General features: G+C 52.6%; 2 protein-coding genes across 3 annotated transcripts; one reads left to right on the top strand and one right to left on the bottom strand.

The window, feature by feature from the left end:
- Nucleotides 1-282: 282 nt before the first annotated feature.
- On the top strand, nucleotides 283-4,768 carry Get1 (guided entry of tail-anchored proteins factor 1; the record flags this gene model as incomplete). Its single annotated transcript, XM_055615385.1, is given in 4 exon segments — nucleotides 283-448; nucleotides 1,404-1,471; nucleotides 2,726-2,840; nucleotides 4,249-4,768. Coding segments are annotated over 4 exon segments (423 nt in total), but the record flags the coding sequence as incomplete, so codon positions are not given.
- A 1,316-nt stretch (nucleotides 4,769-6,084) lies between these two features.
- On the bottom strand, nucleotides 6,085-18,683 carry Lca5l (lebercilin LCA5 like). 2 transcript variants are annotated; one of them, XM_055615383.1, is made up of 8 exons: nucleotides 18,359-18,683; nucleotides 15,573-16,087; nucleotides 13,898-14,035; nucleotides 10,973-11,057; nucleotides 9,869-9,972; nucleotides 9,439-9,556; nucleotides 8,853-8,957; nucleotides 6,777-7,481 (listed from the first exon to the last, which is right to left on the bottom strand). In XM_055615383.1, exons 1-8 carry the CDS (start codon nucleotides 18,675-18,677, stop codon nucleotides 6,835-6,837), a joined length of 2,031 nt encoding a protein of 676 aa, XP_055471358.1. In that variant the 5' UTR covers nucleotides 18,678-18,683; the 3' UTR covers nucleotides 6,777-6,834. The 2 variants fall into 2 exon arrangements, with proteins under 2 accessions (XP_055471359.1, XP_055471358.1); XM_055615384.1 differs by lacking the exon at nucleotides 9,439-9,556 and having other exon boundaries at nucleotides 6,085-7,481.
- Between the last annotated feature and the right edge of the window lie 1,055 nt (nucleotides 18,684-19,738).

The following is a 19,738-nucleotide window of genomic DNA, read 5'->3' as shown; positions in this document are numbered from 1 at the left end:
AGCTCTGGCAGGGCTTCTGCAGAGCTGCTGCGGCTGTGTTTGGGGGGGTCCTGGACAATGCTGTGTTGCTGTGAGGCAGGAGATTGCTGCCACTGGCCTGGCCCACACCTTTCTGCACCCAGCCTTCCCATGACCGCACAGCCCTGGGACCCTAAAGCTCTCGGAGGTGCCTGTGGCTGCAGGGCTGTGTTCTTCAGCATGACTCCCACCATCTTCCTAAGACATGCTGGGTGTCAGCGAGGGCGTGGGAGGACACTGAGGCCAGCCCCCATTCCCCCACAGGTCTCCAGGGTGCTGCAGAAGGATGCAGAGCAGGAGTCACAGATGCGGGAGGAGATCCAGGACATGAAGCAGGAGCTGGCCACCATCAACATGATGGATGAGTTTGCCAGATACGCCAGGCTGGAGAGGAAGATCAACAAAACGACAGACAGGCTCAAAACTCACGGTACTTGTCTTATGGTCACGGGCAGGGCCATAGCTGTGGGCTTTTGGGCTTGCGGCATGCTGCTGCCATGGCTTTGACCTTTAAGTTGTGCATAGGAGCTCCCACGATAGCCTGATTTCTCATTGCTGTAAGCTGTCTTTGGACCCAGAAGTCCTTGTAGATGATTCCTCAGGGCCAGCTTGTCCTCTGTAGGCCTTCACTTTCAGGTTGGGCCCTTTGCTAAGGGACATCCAGATGAAGATCACACAGCTGGTTCTCAGGGCCCTCTGCACTCTCAGGGGCACGCCCACAGTGTGAAGATGGCAAAGAACAGGGTGGTGAGTGCTTGAGTCTCTGAGTTTCAGGCTAGCCTGTCAGTCTGTCTGTCCTGCAGGGCTGCAGAGTGAGACTGCCCTGCCCCCGAGGCCTCCCGGGAGCAGTGTGCCCCAGAGGCCCTGCTGGCCACCTCAGGTAGAGCACCAGGCCACTCCTGCCGCAGGGGACAGGCGTGCCTGTGAAAACAGGCGTGACTTTCAGTCCCAGCTGTGGCAGGTCAGGAAGAGTCTGATGATGGCTTGTGCAGATTTGGGGTGCAGTGTGGGGTGCTCTGACACACAGTGGACAACTTTAGGTTTTGTAGGTTGGTGTACAGGGGAAGGGGTTTTTCCCTTTTTTTTTTTGTTTTTTTGAGACAGGGTTTCTCTGTGTAGCCCTGGCTGTCCTGGACTCACTCTGTAGATCAGGCTGTCTCAAACTCACAGAGCTCCACCTGCCTGTGCCTCCCGAGTGCTGGGATCCCAGGCGTGCACCACCGCAGCTGCTCAGAGTGAGGGCTGTTCTGGCCTTTCTGTGCTGGACGTGGTGTGCTGAGCGCACTGCTTGCTCCGTGTGGAGTTGGGAGGTGCCCAGCAGGGAGCAGCGTGTCTGAGTGGCGTGTTCTCGGTCTGAGCTTAATCCCTCTGCTGCCTCTTCCCAGTGAAGGCGCGGACGGCGCAGTTGGCCAAGGTCAAATGGTTCATCAGTGTCGCCTTCTACGTACTGCAGGTGAGTGTGCGTGGGCCTGGGAGTCTGCATGTGTGTGTGCACGTGTGCATGGAGGCCAGAGGTGGGTGTTGGTGTCTCACACTCCGGGCAGGTTTTTCTGCGTAGCCCCAAAGCTTGCTGGCTGTAGTGTAGTGAGCGTGCGCGTGTGAGACTGAGAAAGCCTTTGAGCTGGCGGTGCTGTCTGCCTTGCCTCAGAGGCCAGTGCTCCTGGGGGTGAGGGGGGTAGAGGGGAGGTAGTATTCCCTGGGAGTATAAATAGTGCTCCTGTTCTGGGGGGATAGTGCCCCCTGGGGGTGTAAACAGTGTTCCCATCCTTGGGGGGGAATAGTGCTCCTTCCTGGAGGTAAACAGTGCTCCCGTCCTTGGGCAGCGGGGGCAAATTGATTCTTTTTTTCTTATTTTTTTGTTTTTTGAGACAGGGTCTCTGTGTAGCCCTGGCTGTCCTGGACTCACTGTGTAGACCGGGCTGGCCATGACCTCACAGAGACCTACCGTCCTCTGCCTCCCCAGTGCTGGACTCACAGGTGTGGGGGCCCCCCTGCCCTGTGCTTCTTTTCTTTTTAAAATTGGTTGGTTGTCATGGTGTCTGTACACCTTGTGCGAGCCTGGCCTCCTTGGCGGTCAGAAGAGGGCATTGGATGCCTTGGGGCTGCGCTTAGAGATGTTTGCGCTGCCGTGTGGGGGCTGGGAGTCTGACCTGGGCCCTCTGAGGAGCGGGCAGTGCAGCTCAGGGCTGGGCCGCCCTCCAGCCCCAGCTCCCACCTTCCTTGCTGCTAGGCCCTGGCACTCTTCCCTGGGGCGTGCTCTGTGCCCTCTGCTGCGGCTTTCGGCACTGCACAGAGCCAGGCCTGCTGCCCTTCAGTGTGCTCATCTGGGCAGAGCAGCGGGACCACAGAGGGTGCTTCTGGGCAAGGACGGGAGTGAAGTATTTGTGTTCACCAGCCTGGAGCTGACAGGATGGCAGCGGGACCGTGGTGTCTCGGCTGCTTTCACATTTGCCGAGCACGTCAGCGGCTCTGGAGACACTAATTTAAATAGTGAACATTCGGTGTCCATGCTAAGATGGCAAATGCCAATTCCCACGAGAAGGCCCACCCCCTGCAAGCAGAGTGTATATGCACGTGTGTATACGTGTAGGTGTGTGCGTGTGCACGCACGTGTGTGTGTGTGTGTGTGTGTGTGTGTGTGTGTGTGTGTGTGCGCGCGCGCGCTCGCGCTCGTGTGCAGGCGCTGCTTACCCCATGCTCCCTGCAGGCAGCGCTGATGGTCTCGCTCATCTGGAAGTACTACTCGGTGCCTGTGGCTGTGGTGCCCAGCAGGTGGATCACCCCGCTGGACCGCCTGGTCGCCTTTCCAACTCGAGTGGCAGGTACTTGTGGCAGCAGGCGGGCGGAGCGAGACTTGACCTGGTCCTCTCTGTCCCCTCCTATGGCATGGGGGCTGGGGAATGGGTGGGACTGCCCAGGCCCGGCACCCCCAGCACCCGCCAGCACCCGGTGCCTCCCGATGTGAAATCTTCTGAGGCAGTAGGCTGCTCACGCTGATGAGGAATGTGCACACAGTGACTCCGGGTTGGGGGTTGTATGGCCCAGTGGCCTCACACTCACAGAGACTCGGCTGCTCTGGCCTTGTCCTCATATCCTGGCCTCAGGGGACATCTGTAAAAGTCATGTCCGTGGCCTTTTGTGCCCGCTGCGGCCGGAGGAGCTCTGCGCCCAGGCCAGACAGCCAGCTCAGACGGGAGGCCAGCAATAGCCCAGGGCCCTGTTGGTACCCACAGGCCCCAGAGTCGGGTCTGCTCCAGTGCAGCTGTGCGGGCTGCTAAGCCTCGTAGAGTCCCGTGGTCCTTATTCCTTCCCACGCGGCACCCACGGTTCAGGTTGCTGCAGTACAAACCACAGACTGGTAGGTGTGCCTCCTGATGGCCCCGGTGACGTGCCCAGATCAGCTGTCGCTGGGACCCATTCTGTGCTGCACCAGTGGCCCCTCTCTGGGTCCTGGGGCAGAGGGAAGAAGGTTAGACCGCACTGCATGCTTCTTGCTAAGGCTGCCCTGAGCTAATCCTGTCTCAGGTAGGATGAATACGTGCAGACCCGCGGCTCGAAGCATTCACTTTCAGTAGCTGCTGTCACCTGCATTTTCCTGTCAGGACATGTCTCGGGTCTTGATTTTGCCAGTAGACACAGCAATGCTGGATTGCTGGCTCAGGCCTGCCATCTCAGCTTTTGCTCCAGCGCCAAGTCCGTCATGGACTCCCTATAAGAGCCTTAAAACCAAGGGCGGGTTCTGGCCAGTCTGCTTCTGATGTGTGGTCGCACTGCAGTGGAGGACCTGCTGGAACGGAAGCTGTCGGGACATGCAGTCCAGCTGTGCTGTGTCCTCCTTCCCTCCTGTGCCCTCGCCTCCCCTCTCCTCCCCTTTCTTTGTCCCGCTTCTCTGCCCTTCCCTGCCATGCCCTGCTCTTTCCCTCCCTTTTCCTCCCCTCCCCTTTCTTTGTCCCCCCCCCCCCCATCCGCTGAGTTCGAGCGCTTGGTCATGCAGCCTGCAGGGGGGGGAGGGTGCCTTTGTTTAATGTTTTTTGAGAAGTGAAGAATAGTGGTACTGGGTGTTCTTACAGCTTAGTGATGCACTCACGGACGGCTCTGCAGGAGTTCAGGGTGGGCCTGCTTGGTGCACAGGGCGCCGTGTGTGTGTGGGGGGAGGGGGGGCGCTCCTCCTGTACGTGACAGTGCCCAGGCATCGCCGCTGCAGCCTCTGACGCGCTTCCTCCTTTCCAGGTGGCATCGGAATCACCTGCTGGATTTTGGTGTGTAACAAGGTGGTGGCGATCCTTCTCCACCCTTTCAGCTGAGGATCGACGGACAGAAGCTTCCTCTGCAGACAGTGGAGTGCACAGCCCCCGGTTCTTGTTGGTTGCTTCGGGGTGTGGCACCCGGATTCTAGTTCTTGCAGGATCTCCTTCCTGTACTTGTCCTTGAGCCAGGAAGACTAGTTACTGTGTCACGTGGCACGGTTCTGGACCCGCAAGGACTGAGCCACCGAGTGGCGTGTGCACACTGGCGCCCACTCAGCGTTGTTCAGTGTCACAGCTGCAGAGTCACCCTTTCCCTACCACACCAAGCCCTGAACGTGGCCCTCATGGGTGCTGTTGGTGTCGCCTGTTGGAAATGGCATGTGTTGGACCAGGCTCAGTGTGTAAGTGTGAAAAGCAGCCCTACATGTCTAAGCCTGTTAGTTCCTGTATGTGTTCTGTGACCACAGAATACCGTTTTTATTTAAAGGGTTTCCAATGAAGTATGTGTTTAAAGCGTTGGGTGTTTCTGCCATGTGGACCTACGCCAGGCGCAGTGTGACCCTGGCACCTGCGACTCACTAGGGTCATAAATGTACAAGGCCGAGTCCTGCCAAGTCAGGGTTGGTTTATGTTTTTTGAGAGAAGGTCTTTCCATGTGGCCCTGGCTTTCTTGAGACTGTGTAGGCCAGGCTGGCCTCGAACCCACAGAGCTCCACCCGACCCCTCTCCCAAACAGTGGGATTAAAGGTGTGTGCGCTCTGCCAGGTCTATTCCAGGGTGTGCCAGGGCTGCTGACGGCAGGCTGCAGGACTGGACTCCACACTGCGTTGCCTGCCCTGGAGCCAGGTAGAGTGGGCTGACTTCAGAGAAATCCGCTTGGCTGCCTCCCCACTTTGGGGAGCAGTGGCAGAGCAATGGGTTTACAAGGGTCCTACTTACGTTTTGGTTTCCTGATGACCCCTAAGTCGCCCTTGTTCTGATCAGGCTGAGCGCTGGGCCCTGGGCTTGTCCACCGCCCACGCAGGCCAGAGCACCTGCTGATGTAAACTCGGCAGAATGCATGGCACCACTGCTACCTGGCTGGACTTACAAAGGGCACAAATGGGGTGCGGCAGTCTGTGTAGCCAGCATTGCCAGCAGGACATGCCACCAACTCACCACGCAGGAAACAGTTCATCTACAGATTAGTTCAGGACCTGAGGAGGCTGGATGCAGCCTGGGGTGGGGGTGGGGAGGGCCTTCCTCCTTTCTGTAGCGAGCCACGGTCTGGAATGGCGCTCATGCCCACATTTAGGCAGCCAGAGTCAGCATACCAAGGCCACTCCGAACAGTAATCAGAATAAAGGACCCAGACCATGGGATGTGGGGCTTCAGCTGAGCTGCAGACAAAAGGGACAGGCTGGTTAGTTCCCGGGGGTTGGCGCCCCTCGTGCGCACTGTGAGCAGCTACGTACCGCCGAGTTGGAGCAGTGTGTGGTTTTCACTCTCAAACTGCTTGTGGAGACGGGCAGTAAACAGTGTTAGGAGGGGAAGGTGCCGTGGAGCGCGCCCTGTTCTCCCTTGCCTGAGCGCTTCCCAGGCCCCGCTGCTGCCTGCTCTTAGGGTTCTCCAGGATGGGCCCTGTGTACGGATGGTGGTGTGTATGCATTTAAAGCTTTGAGAAATTTTATAAAAGGAAAAAAATCTGAAAACCCAGAATCATTAGTTCCTTTTTTTTTTTTTAATTAAAAGTTTTTTGAGACAGGGTCTCACTGCTCTGGCTGGCCTGGAACTCCTCATGATGATCAGGTCGGCTCAGACTAAGAGATGAGCCTCTGCGTCCAGGGGCTGCGATGCAGGTGGAGCAGTCACAGCCAGCCATGTCCAGCGTCCGTCATCGCCCCTCCGCAGTAACCCTGCCACTGGGCCACACTCAGCCCTGCTCTCAGCGTTCGAGTGTTAGCATACACCAGCCCCTTAAACGTCTGGAGGCGTGTGACCAGGTCTAGATGAGTAAGCTGCTCTTACGGCTAGCTGAAGGCAAGCTGCACAGTGTGGGCCGGGAATACAGGCCCTTCATCTCCTGACAAAACCGTTAGAATCAGGCCTGAGCAGCCAGCTTGAGCATGCAGTTGTAGAATAAGGCCAAGAGAGATGGTCCTTATGTAACAAGAAGAAATAATAAGTCTCAACAGTAACAGAAAACACAGGCTTCTGCGGCCGCCCCTTACACTCCGGCCAAGCCTGAAGCCCTGTTGTGGGATTTTCTGTGTCTGCTGCCATCTTGCTGGCAGTGTCTCCTCCATGCAGTTGTGACAACAGTCTTGATGACAGAAATTGGTACGCCTGAGCTACGTGAGAAGCCCCGTCTTCCTGGAGAGCACGCTCCACCTTCATAATAAAGGTGTAGATTTACATTTAAAACCTTACCATATGACCAAGGTACACTGGAGTTTTTATTAGATAGCAATAAAGCAAATTACTCAAATTACCCACAGTCCACCCAAGTACTAAAACACTATGTAAGCCCTCTCACAGTCAGACTAAAGGCACCCATAGAAGTGCACAATGTATTAGGCTACCTTCGCATTTAAAGAACTGTTTTCCTCTTTCCTTCCGGCGAGGCCTGGATGGAGTGCACCACGGTGGCTCTGGAGTCCCCGAAGGCATTGCTGGCTGAGGCCTGGCCAAGCTGCTGGGCCTTGCCAAGCGCCTCGCCCTTGGCAGGGCCGGCCCTAGCTGCAAAGCCCGCACCAAACAGCTCCTCCATGAGACTGCTCTTCTTGTCCCGGAACGCTGCCGTCTCTTTGGCCCTGGCCCTGGCTGCCTTGCCGAAAGAGGGTTCATAGCCGCTGGGCTCCAGCCGCAGCTCCTGGTTGCTGCGGTGCTTGCCCACGCCTTGGCGGCAGCGAGGGCTGCCCTGCACGCAGGGCGTGGGCAGCCCATTGTGCAGGGCCTCGGTGGCCTCCGTGAAGGAGTAGTGCTTCCGAGGCCGTGGGATCTTGATGTGGCCATGCACGGTCTCCGAATCCCCGGCCTCCACCACCTTGGCCACCCTGCTCGATGCCCTGGCCGGGGCCTCGATCTCCACATCAGTAGGCGCCTCTCTTCCTCTTGTGGGTGGCTCTGCGTCTGGTGGCGTGGCTTTCTTCTCTTCCTCTTCCCATTTGTCGTTTTGCCTCCTAATAGTTTCCAGAGAGGCTTGTGGGTTTGGGTGTTCGACCTCCTTTGATAACTCTGCATTAGGAAGATGGAGCTTTGAGTGCCTCAAACAAGACATGGATGTTAGGGTCCTCTCCCCACCATGGCACAGTGGTTGGGGGTGCAGGCTGGGGGCAAAACCCCAAGGCTGGGTCACAGCTGTGCCCCTAGCACTGCGGGGTTGGACAGGCACAGATCCTAAGCACTGCTGGAGGGTGAAGGGAGCTTGGTTCTGTGAGAGCCCTGTCTCCCGGCACTTAGGTCGATGTGCTCATAGCACTTACCAACACCGTGCAAAAAACAGATGGATTTGGGGCTGAGCGTGTAACTACCTGCCTGTGGAGCCATAAAACCAACCAGCCCCAAACAGAGAGCCCTCAGATTTCTGGTTCAGGGTGGCGTGTTAACACATCTTGCCAGACTTCCAGACAAGCTGCTGGCTGAAGTGACAGAAGAGGCTAACACACCAGCAGGAATGAAGGGGGCCCAACAAACAGGCCCAAATAAACAGGCCCCAAGTAGACAGGGCCCAAATAATGAGGCCCCAAATTCACTGGAATTAGAAAAGAGGTCATTCATGCACAAATACTAAGAAAATCTTCCCTCAAGGCTATTGAAGTGTTAAACATCAATTCAAACAAGACCCTTTCCTATCCATAGATGGGAAATCACTTCAATAGCCGCTGCAGAAATGATCCACTGATGAGTATGTAACTTGGCACGTTTTTGCTTTGTCTCTGCAGCAGTCTGGCTGTTTCGAGTGGAACTCAAGTGAGTACACTCTTAGGCCCAGCGCTTTGTCTCTAGAACAAGCTGTGCAGGTGGTGTAGGGCGGTGTGTGCAGCGAGCACCCTTAGTTCAAATGCTCTAAGGTGTGCCAGGGAAGCATGCCGCTGTGGGTTCTGGGCAGCAGGGGCCGGAGGCCTCATGGTGGTAACAGTTTTACAGGAGATCATGAGCTCAGGGTGTTTTGCCTTTGTTCCTCCTGCTGCTGCTGCTGGTGGCGGGGTGCGTGTGTGTTTGTATGTATGTGTATGTATATCAAAGGAGCAAGTACATTTTCCAAATGGGCTTAAAAATAAGTGGTAAATTAAATCAACCCTGACCACAGGAAATGTCCATTTGGAGACATTTCCAGCAAACTGCACCAGACAGCGGCCTTATGGGGCACTGCGGCCAAAGCAGCTGTGTGAACCTGGGCTGACTTCATAGCGTGGCCCTGCCAGGGCCTCTGCTCAGCTCTTTCCTCAGGCTTGGGCGGACGATGGGATCTCAGCTTGCTCACCTCCTGCTAGGTCTTGCTGGGCCCCCAGCTCACCTGTAGCAGTGGCAAGCTATGAAAATAAGTGGCCAAGCCTTCAGACTCTTGAGGGAAGCTACACCCGGGATGTCTCCCTACTTAGTCACCTGGTTGAGCACGAGAGTGACTCTCCAGAGGAGCGGTCTGCTCGGTGGCCGCCAGTCCCCGGGGAGCGTGAGCAGGCAATGTGCTCTTCGCAGCAGTGAGGTTTGCTATGCAAAGATGAGGACACGGCTTAGTGCAAGGACAGAGAACCCAGCTGCAGTCAGACCAGGCCTGGCCCACACATCCCCAACTTCTTCCCCTCCAGACTCCTCTGTACCGGGGCAGCTAGGGGTCTGGCGTGCCTGCCCATGGCCTGGAGGGTTGACCTTGCTCAGGCAGTCCACAGCCTGAGCTGGCCTAGGCTCCTGCTCACACCCACACAAGCATCGTGACCTGCTCTGGAGAGCTGGAAGTTGACTCTGATCTTAGGTTTGGATGCTCTGAGCCCCCCTCACTCTGACTTCCCCCTGGCTTGGGTATGCTGACAGAGCCCTGGCTGTGGAGCTAATGACTGTCTTCCAGGATAACTCATGACCTTGCCTAGGACTGGGCCCTGGTCATCCCCTTGCCTCAGTGCCTCGCCCCCATGCTGGGACTGTAGGTGAGGCCCAGGATGCCTGGCAGGAGACTTAAAAGTTGTTCAATTACCTTCATATTTTCTCTTAGATTCCTCTTGTTTTGGTAGGTTACATATATGGTATGAAATTTCAGGGTTTATTTCAATTAGTTTTTCTTTATGACCAATGCTTCCTGTTATCTTTTTACCCTGTAATTTAGAAAACCAGTAAAATGCATTTTGGGATGTAGATAATCTAAAATTATTTTTTATGTACAACCAGTGACTGCTTTTGGCTGCTTTTTTGTTTTGTTTGTTTGTTTTTCTAAACAAAATTTCTTGTGTAAGAGCCCTGGCTGTCTTGGAACTCTTTGTAGACCAGGCTGGCCTTGAACTCACAGAGATCCACTTGTCCCTGCCTCCCAAGTGCTTGGACTAAAGGTGTGCACCACCACACTCAGCCAGTTACACTATTTTTGTTAAGATGTTATCAGACAATGCAAGATTTCGGAGTTCTCCTACCTTAGTTGTCCAAGGTGGGACATCTGACTTTTGGGTTTCTTGGTGTCTTATATTTACAAACGGCAAACTTTTCCTGTCTGCTTGTACTGATTTTGTTGAAGAAACTGTAAAATAGGTAGGTTATAGTGAGAAACATTTGTTCTCAGAAGCTTTAGTGTTCCCGGGCGGCAATGTCCACAAACACTGTTCAGGAGGCCACACGGGCAGCGTCTTCCCTCTCCCCCTCCCGATGTCATCCTAGGCCTCAGAGGTCCTGAGTGTCAGGGACCAGGTGGGTGCTAGAATAAGACATTGACAGTGTGGCCTGTCCTCCAGGAATGGCAGGGAGACTAGGCCACTGCCACACCACGCCAGAGGTCCTGAGGCCTGGTGAGCGGATTGTGCATGGCAGGAACTAGAGCCATGACCTGAAACTAGAGGTCACTGAACATCCTCGTGCCAGCAGGCATACTGCCTTAGCTGGTGGGGGGTACTCAGAATTAGAATCCAGAGCGAATGGAGTTCAGTGTCTTTGAAAGCAAACCTGGCTGTTTGTGCTGTGTGGGAGGTGAGGGTTCCGCCGTGCCTTCCCTGAGCAGAGCCTGAGGCGGGAGAGCTGCAGTGCACATGAGCAGTGCACAGGTCAGGGTGCAGGACAGGAGCACCCTGTACTGAACAAAGGCAGCCAGTGCCTCGCGGAGTCTGCACATGTGCGGTTCTGGAATGATCTCGGGACCAGACCCTGCTCAGGCACCGCCGAGGACCCGAGGGGCCACCCTGCCTCTGGAGAGAAGTGATGCTGACCAGAGTGCTGGTTGCATGGCTGCAAGCACTTGCCTATGTCCCCTGACCCTGAAGGCTGGCCCAGGCACATGCTGTAAAATGCACCTCAGACAGCTTCCTGTTCAGAAGCTGCATGCTGCGTACACATTTCCTCAGAGCTGTTTGGCAGGAACAATGCGTTGCTGGTTCTTCTGACAGTGCCACAGCTCCATTATCCTATAGTCAGAAAGTGAATCCCTGCACACAGCCAAGTGCTGGGTAAGCTCCCGCACTTGGCCTACATAAATTAGGAAAACACACCCAGGGACTCAGGCAGAGTGGGCAGAAGGGGCGGAAACGCACCTTTTGGGTAATCCTCCTTCTCCTGTAAATTTTTAAGTATTCGATTAGTGTAGATGTTTTTGATTTCCAGCTCACGATCCTTCTCCTGAAAAGAGCGCAGTGTCAGTCCCACAGCCCCTCGCTTTAGAAACCTTGACTCTGGAAAAGCAGCACTTACATGCTGCTGACACTTAAAAGTGTGATAAATCAAAACTCAGCCCTCAGTCCCTCTCCCCACGCAGTCCTGGGCAGCAGGGGCATCCTTCACCCCAGCATCTCAGACAGGCTGTGCACACAGGCGTAGGGCAGCTGAGACCCACAGCAGGGACACAGCTCAGCTTTAAACCACAGCATTAATGCTTTTGAACCATGGCAAAAGAAAGGCTTTGAAAGTCTTCTGGGGTAAGGAAAGGCTGAAGAACCTAATGTCCCCCGTGGAGACGGGGACAAGCCTATAGACTCCCCCGTCTCCAGAGCATCTCCATTCCCACTTCTCACCATGAAGAATGTCTGTGAGGACGTTACAGACCTCTGTCGGCGCTGGAGAGTCTAGGCCTTACACTCTTAAAAGTTCTTCCATTTTTTATGAGTGTTTTGTTGAGTGTTTTGCTTGCATGCATGTATGTGCTCACCGGGTACTAGCCTGGTATCCAAAGAGGCCGGAAGAGGCATTAGATGCCTTGAAAGCTCGGCTATAGATGGTAGGAGCTGCCGTGTGTGCGTGTGTGTGTGTGTGCTGGGTGGGTCATGGGTCCTGTGCCAGAGCAGCCAATGCGCCTAACCTCTCAGGCAGCACTCCAGTCCTTCATTTTTTATGCTCTATTTAATAATAAAATTTTATTTTGAGATATATGTACATGGATAAGTAATCTTTTCTAGAATGTCTGTTTCCAGGAACAAAGTATTATGTTCCATTTCTTCCTTCCCTGCTTTCTCATAGTTTAACAAAGTATTATGGTCCATTTCTCTCTTTCCTGCTTCGTAATAGTTTAACAAAGTATTATGGTCCATTTCTCCCTTCCTTGCTTTCTCATAGTTTAACGTTTAGGTCAGAGGCCAGAAATGCCAACAGTGTGTGTCTGGGACAGTCTGAGCCCATGGAGACCAGGAGGAGGTCTTGGAGCTACTTAAGCAAAGATGGTTGTGAGCTGTCAGGTGGAGCTGGGAGCCGGACCTGAGTGTTCTGCAAGAGGAGTTAGTGCTCACAACATCGGAGCCATCTCTCCAGGCAGAATGATTTTCACTCACACTGCTTTAGATAAAGATTTTAGTGTTTACAAGGGCACACATTTTGGTTTCTGGAAAGTTCGTATGAGACACAAGTCAGCAGCAGACAGGGTGGCTGCTAATGAGCTGGTGCAGGGCTGAGTGAATGCAGAAGGAAGCAGCAGGAGGAACAACCCTCTTTCAGGCTTAGGACCAAAGGAGGTGGACCGAAGGAGCTAAGGCAACAGTTTAGAACACAATCCAGGATGCTGGTGTGATTAATCAAGAGAAAAAGAAAGATGGGCCATAGAGAACAAATGCACACCAATGCTTTGTTGGGTATCCAAAGCAAAGATTACCCCTGAGCTCACAGGAATCACGTCAAAAGTAAGGGTGGAAGGAGGAGGCAGCAGCATGGAAGGTGCTCCCTGGGCCAGCCCAGGCCACAACCTTGCACTTAGGAGCTGTGGAGGCTCCATCCATCATAGTTAATCCCATATTGCGGAGACGGCCTTAGGTTTGTGGCAGTCGCTCTGAGAATGATGGTGGTATCCAGAAACAGCCTTCCTGATCTTGGGACCAGACAATAAGAATTTGGGATTATCTGTCAGATTAGAGTCCTGAAATTGGCCTAATTTCTGTCTTTGAGCTCCCACAGCAAGCATTTGTGGCTGGCCTCAGCTCATGGAGAAGGCAGACGTAAGGCTGGTTCCTAAGGGCGTGTGGCACCTGGTCCCCTTCTCCTCAGAGCTCAGACACTGATCGTGAGGAAGTCCATGACACCGAGTCCCACTGGCACTGTGTCTGGTGCTCAGCTGTTAACTCACTAGCTGCAGACACAGGGGTGAAGCTGCAGGCGTGTCCATGTCCAGCCCAGGAAGTGCCCTTACTCAAGCCAGGAGAAACACACATGTGCTGACATGTCCTGCCCAAACTCTAGATCTATGAGCAAAATTAGTGTCATTTCCTAAGCCACTGAAGTTTGCAAGTAACTTTGATGTAACACAATAATGTGAGCAGTCTAGGTCATGACACTCATAGTTTCTGTTCTGTTGCCCTTGGTTCACTATCAGGCATGGCTATGGTGGGAAAGTACCAGTCTATTGTTTGTGTTTCATTGTGTGTGTCTGTTAATCAATCATCTGTGTGCGCACGATGTCACTGTGCACATGGAGGTCAGAGGACAATTAGAGGAGTTGGTTTTCTTCTTTGACTGTGTGGGTCCCGGCTTGGGTCATGAGACTTGGCACACCCTTTACCATTCCAGCCCCAGTGTTTTTGAGATAGAAGACTTAACACAGCCAAGGCTGGCCTCAGAATTGCTTTGCAGCCAGGGGTGGTGACTTCAAACTGCTGCTCTCCTGTCTCCACTGTGCCTAGCTCTGCACGAAGCTATTTGTTTGCATCTGTGAGGTTGGAAACTACAGATGCCTCACCATTGGAATCTATCCCACATCACAAGTAAGATGTTAACACATTTATGGGCCGTTAGAGTATATTGGATAGTACCAGGTTTTCATTTATAGCTTTAAAAGACTACTGTCAGTTACATTAAAATGTGTGGTCAGAATGTACTGTTGTCATTTTTGTGAAGTGACAGAGCGAACAAGCCGTCTCAGAGAGCGAGTATGTCTAATCACAGTGCACACTGGGTGGGCTGTTCACTCTCTGCTCATGGTTGTTGGGAAAAGCACCGCATGTGTAAATAGCTCCATGTCGGGAGCACAGTCTCGGAAGTACCTTCAGCTTCTGCTGCAGCTGCTTCACTTGGCCCTGCAGATTCTTGGTCGCTGTTTGAGCTGCTAGCGTCTTCCGGTTTTCTTTGGCCAACTGCCTACCAAAGGATTGGTTGTTCAGCCTCAGGTGCTTTTCCAAGTTCTGAAAACAGTATATATTTCAACTACTCTGCAGCCAGTGTGGCGTCATGAAACTTGACTGCAATGAAATGAGCTACATTTATGACAGGTGCAGAACATCAGCATAGCTTTAGTCACTGGCTTAGGGGACAAACAGGAGAACTATGTGTAGCCAGAACAAAAGAAAATGAAACATTGGCCACAAAGTCCCGGCAGGCCTCAGGTCTAGAGAATGAACACATCTTTCCAGCACAACGCCCCATGCACTTCACAAACCCTGACACTGACAAAAACAGTCTGACATTTGGAAACCACTAAGCACAGCCAGGCTCATGCTTGGCAGGGGACCCAGCTGCATCTCGCTGCCAGCAGGTGGCAGACCCTCCCCTCTCTAGCGGGAGGTCTGGCCTCAGTGCAGACTGGCATTCAGGGACTCCTAGAGAACAGACGTGAGGGCTGTAACGGGGTTTGTGCTACCCTCCACAGAGGTGGACTGTAAGAAGGGACACCAGACCACGCTGGGGGCCTCCCAGACACACAGGACCCCAGATGCTGACTTAGGTGTCAGGGGCTACTCGGAATGTTGCTGCCTATCACCCACTCTACAAAGACAATATTCTTTGAGAGTAGAGGACTTCTTCAGCAGAACAGCATCATGAAAATGTGGGTGAGGTAATCTAATACTTAGAAAGTATTTGTCATCATCAAGTATCAAAGAATGAAATAGCACTTGGCTATCTGTGTCTGTTCCCACGAAGATCACACAAAGCAGGCAGGCCTGTGCGATTAGCATCTGCTCCCCCACTGTGCATTTAGGGACATTGGTGCATTTAGTGGCTTTTGACAGCAAGGGTCTGTTGAGGGAAATCTATCCATCCATCTTGCTTAAGATACTTCAATTCCATCCCATCCCATCCCATCCCATGCTTCCCATCCCTTCTCCCCTCCTTCCCTTTCATCTTCCCCTTCCTTTCCTTCCCCTTTCTCTTTCCCTTCCTCTTTCCCTTCCCCTTCCTTCCCTCTTCTCCTTTCCTTTCCTTCTCCTTTCTCTTCCCCTTCCTTCCCTTCTCTCTTTCTATTCCTTCCTTTCCTCTTTCTCTTCCTTCCTTCCCTCTTTCACTTTCCTTCCCTCCCCTTTCTTTCCTTCCCATCCTCTTTGTTTCTTCTTCCCCAGGGAAACTTTTAGTTATTATTTTTAAATAACTAAAACTTTATGTGGAAACAAGTCCTCTCTATCAGACTGAGGAGAGACAATGCAGGCAAAGGGACGGCAGACACAATCCTCTGGTGAGGGGAGGGCAGCCTTTCAGCAGGAGCTGAACAGGTGTTCATGTCAAAGGGAGACCCCTGTACCAGAGCTCTGGCCCACACATGCTCTGTGCCATCGTCCATCTGTTTCCACACAAGTGGAAACTGCTGACTCAGGAGCAGACTTCCAGCTCTGAGAGTCCCCCCCGACCTTCCTTCCCCCACTCACCAGTAAAGCACACTCAGTCCTGTGGGGAGGGCTGTGCCTGACATGCACCCTCTGTCATTACTGGAACTTGTGAGATACAAACCTGTATTTTTTTGTCATTTGCCTCCATTTTGGCTGTAAGAATGGTAAGCCTTTGAGTTAGCTCTTCTCTCTCGGCAAGGTTCTTGTCTTCTGAGAGTTTCTGTAGGGCTTGCAAGGCATCTTTGGTCCTCAGTAAGTCACTGTCCGTTTCTCGGAGTTTCCTAGACACCGTCCGCTCCTTCTCTTGGGATTTCCGGAGGAGCTGGCGAAGGCTCTTCACCTCGTTTTGGTGCTTGACTGTAATCTGAGGTAGATTGTTTTGTGAGTTCACATACTTCCCTATAGCTTTCAGGTGCCTAAGCTGAAGTTGTTTCAGAAATTGGTTTTCTATGAGAGTAGCTTCCAGCTTTCGATGGATGTCAGCTAACTCATTCTTCAGCTCTTTAATCTTGTGAAGCCTGGCTGACAGTATTCGATGTGTCATGGCGTCTCTTCTCTTGGCAATTGTTTGGATTTGAGAATTGAAAAATGAAGCATTCCAGATAGGCTTTTTCTCAGTTGGGATGTACTTCAGGCCTGTGTGAGCAAGCAATGCAGGCCGTTACCAGCAGCGCACAGAGGTGTGGAAATAGGCACAAGTGTGGTGGCGGCCCCCAACACACCCATAAACTCCCTGAAAGCAGGAGCTTGAGAAAAGGACTGAATGTGCTTGCTGCAGCCTAGGTGCTTCGTGGATGTGTGTGACTGACGCAGTTGCATCTGTTCCGTGTCTGGAGATGGGTTTCAGGTCATCCAGGGTTATGTAGCTATGAAGTGACACAGAATGGATTGAGAGTCTGAAGCCTGTGTGTGGCTATCTGCCATGAATGTTACTCAAACAACCCTGCTAGGTGTGGAGGTGTCTTCCTGTGCCCCAGCACTGGGGAAATGGAGGCGGAGGGGTCAGGGATAGTCTGGGCTAAGTGAGAGCCTGATTCAAACACAGCAGAACAGTTATGTTAAAAACCACTGTGCTGCGTACTTTTATGTCAACTTGGCACAAGCCAGTGATTTTTGAGAGGAGGGAACCTCAGTGAAGAAAATGCTCCAGCGGTGGTGGCTCACGCCTTTAGTCCCAGCACTTGGAGGCAGAGGCAGGTGGATCTCTGTGATTTTGAGGCCAGCCTGGTCTCCAGAGCAAGTTCCAGGACAGCCAGGGTGGTTACACAGAGAAACCCTGTCTCAAGAAACAACAACAACAACAAACACACACACACACACACACACACACACACAAAAAAAAAAAAAAAAAAAAAAAAAGAGAGAAAAAAGTCTCCATAAGATCACGGTATTGTCTTACTTAACGACTGATGGGGAGGGCCCAGCCCATTGTGGCGGGGCCATCCTTGGGCTGGTGGTCCTGGGTTCCAGAAAAAGGAAGGCTGAGCAAGCCAGTAAGCAGCACCCTCCCTGGCCTCCATCAGCTCCCACCTCCAGGCTCCTGCCCTGGTTGAGTTCCTGCCCTGGCTTCCTTGGGTGATGGACTGTGCATGGAAGTGTAAGCGGAATGAACTCTCTCTTCCCCTTTTGGTCGTGTTTAGCTGCAGCCACAGAAAGAAGGTTAGTGTGGCGAATGTTGGACAGCTAAGTAAGTCACCACCGTTCTCCCAATGGTTCTGAGATAATGCCCTTCTGTCAAATGTTTTTATTTCCTTTTATTTTATGTATGTAAATGTCTTGCTTGCATTCATGTCTGTGCACCCTGTGTGTGCCTGTTGGGTTCCCTGGAACTGGGATTACGGGTTGTTTTGAGCCCCGAATGAGTGCTAACCTCTCCAGCCCCCAGCTTGTTCTTTCCCCTCTTAAGTGAGTTTCGGTTCCAGAGGCTGGGTGTTCAGAGATCTGCGCATTTTAGATGCACAAGAGGGGTAGCATAGGGCAGGACCTGCCTAACCTCGATGCCATTTTGCTACAATCATCTCTGAAATGCTCCAGACTCCTACAACCTCTCAGCATGAAACAAAGCCGTGAGCTTTGCATGTCCTGTGTGGGCCTGCACTGGATGAGACCCATTCTCTCCCTCCTAGGAAGGAGAAGGAGCCATGGCTGTTCCCCTGGAGAAGCTCAGATGCACAACCCGTCTCAGCCACGTCCGGTGGGCAGATGAGAACTGAAGACCACGGGGGCTCTGGTCCTGGACAGCCCTGGCAGCAGGCTGGGGAGAGGCAGCGCGTGAATGCGGCCGAGGTAGAGGAGATCCAGGACAGTTGGCTCTGCTGGCCTTGCCACACCCACACATTGCCCAAAACAGGTAGAAGTGATTTCAGCCTGGGCAGTGGGAAAAGTGGAAGGAGATGGAAGGTGGCATGGGGCTAGTTGAAAAATAAAAACCAGAACACAAAAGGCCACAAGGTAAAGGTACCACCAACAGCCTTTTGGGTGACTTTGGCTTTGAAAGGTTGTCAACATCCTCACCACACTTGGGGCACTGTCTTCTTGGGGTGTTTAGACAAGACACTGACATTTCACTGGCAGTTCAGACTTTGATTCTGTAGGTGAGAACGAAGGCAAAAAGCTAGTGAAGCCAAGCACTGAGTACCTGGGATGAGACTGCGTGTTAACAAAACCAGCACACGGCTTCCAGTGTGTGTGGTCGGAGGGCCAGCTCCTCGAGGACAAGACTGTCACTTCTTATTTCAAAATTACCCTTAGTTTCTCTGCCCCCAAGGCCTTCTAGACGCAGCTACCGATGTGTGGAAGATGCAGGAACACACACCTGTAACTGATTTGCACCACCACAAGACACTAGTACCAAGCAAAGGCCGCTGAGACCAGCACTCCAGCCTGGCTAGGAGTCTGGCTTCTTACCTTTAGGCCGAAAGAGTTTAGAAGCAGTATACTTCCTTTTCTCCCTTTCTATCCCCAGACTCGGCTCTGGCTGAAGTTTGTTAGCAGCTGTGTCTGAGCAGTCAGAGAGGAAGTCTTCCGAATAGTCGTAGTGAGAGGTCAGGCTTCGGAAGGAGCACTGGGACCGGCTGTAGTCCACGCTCCCGTTGGAATCCCCGCTGTCTCCTGAGAGCCGGCTAGCCCCCGGGGCACTCCTGCCTTCTGCAGACCTGGTGCTTCCTAGTGCCAGGCTGGGGAAATGCTCATTTGTGTGTACTTTTGTTGTGTCAGCCAAAGACATAGTCCAAAACCTAAGAGAAGAAGGGCGTGCTTCAGCGTGTGGCCGCTGCAGTAAAATGAGTCTGTGTGTCACCGTGTTTCCATTATTGTCATGTAATGGGTAATTAAGAATGTGAAACAGTACTTGCTTTTTTAAAACAATTTTTCATTGTGCAGTCCTGCCTGGCCTGGAGCTTGCTATGTAGACCAGGCTGGCTCAAAGAGATCTGCCTGTCTTTGCCTCCCAAGTGCTGGGATTCAAGGCTGCGCTACCATGCCCAGCTCAGAACAACACCATATTAGAAAAAAGCATTTTCTTGAACAGTCTCAATTTAGTCATATTATTTCTACATGAAATAAAGGACTTGGGCATCAAAGCACTGTATCTGATAACAACACTGGCAACTTTTTTGGTTTATTTATTTTTATCTTATGTATCTGAGCATATGCCTGTATGTGTCTGTGCACCACAGGTATGCGGTGCGTGTGGAGGCCAGAAATCACACATGGCTGTGAGCTGCCATGTGGGTGCTGGGAACCTAATCCTGGCCCTCTGCAAGAGCAGCAAGTACTGAGTCACTGTCCCCTTTAAAGGTGTAGCCCAGGCTAGCCATAACTTATGTTCAAAAAGAGAAAAGAAAAAGGAAAGCAGTGAGCTCCCTTTGTTTGAAGGGATTGGAAACCCAGCCCAGAATTATTTAAAAACATTTTTTTTAAACATTTATTTTTGGGGTAGAGGTCAGAGGACAACTTGCCAGAACCAGTTCATCTGAGCATCTTCAGGTTGTCAGGCTTGGTAGCAAGCTTTATCTACTGAACCGGCCATTTCTGACCAGGCTGGCCTCAAAGGTTAACCTCCTGCCTCAGCTCCCCCAGCACTAGGACTATAGGCAAGCCACTGTGCTCAGGTAGGTCTGTGTGGTTTGTTAGCAGCTGTTGAGTGCCCTCAGAGGTGGGCTCAATGCCATTCAAGGAAGAAACATTTCGGTTCTCTTGTGAGCTATTTGAACTGGGAATCTGAAATAGAGTGGGAAGTCACACACACACACACACACACACACACACACACACACACACACACAC

This window comes from Psammomys obesus, unplaced genomic scaffold (genome assembly GCF_907164565.1).
Source record: "Psammomys obesus unplaced genomic scaffold, mPsaObe1.curated_primary_1811, whole genome shotgun sequence".
In the NCBI taxonomy this organism is placed as follows: domain Eukaryota; kingdom Metazoa; phylum Chordata; class Mammalia; order Rodentia; family Muridae; genus Psammomys; species Psammomys obesus.
The sequence above is the reverse complement of the archived record's forward strand: the minus strand, read 5'-3'. Positions and strand labels throughout refer to the sequence as shown.

Excerpts from the sequence above, each read along its gene's own strand:
- Lca5l (XM_055615383.1), bottom strand. The coding sequence starts at position 18,677 with ATGTCTTTGGCTGACACAACAAAAGTACACACAAATGAGCATTTCCCC. Across the intron at positions 14,036-15,572 it reads CAAATGACAAAAAAATACAG|AACTTGGAAAAGCACCTGAG; the intron begins GTTTGTATCTCA and ends TACTGTTTTCAG. Across the intron at positions 9,557-9,868 it reads TCCCACCTTGGACAACTAAG|GGTAAAAAGATAACAGGAAG; the intron begins GTAGGAGAACTC and ends TCTAAATTACAG.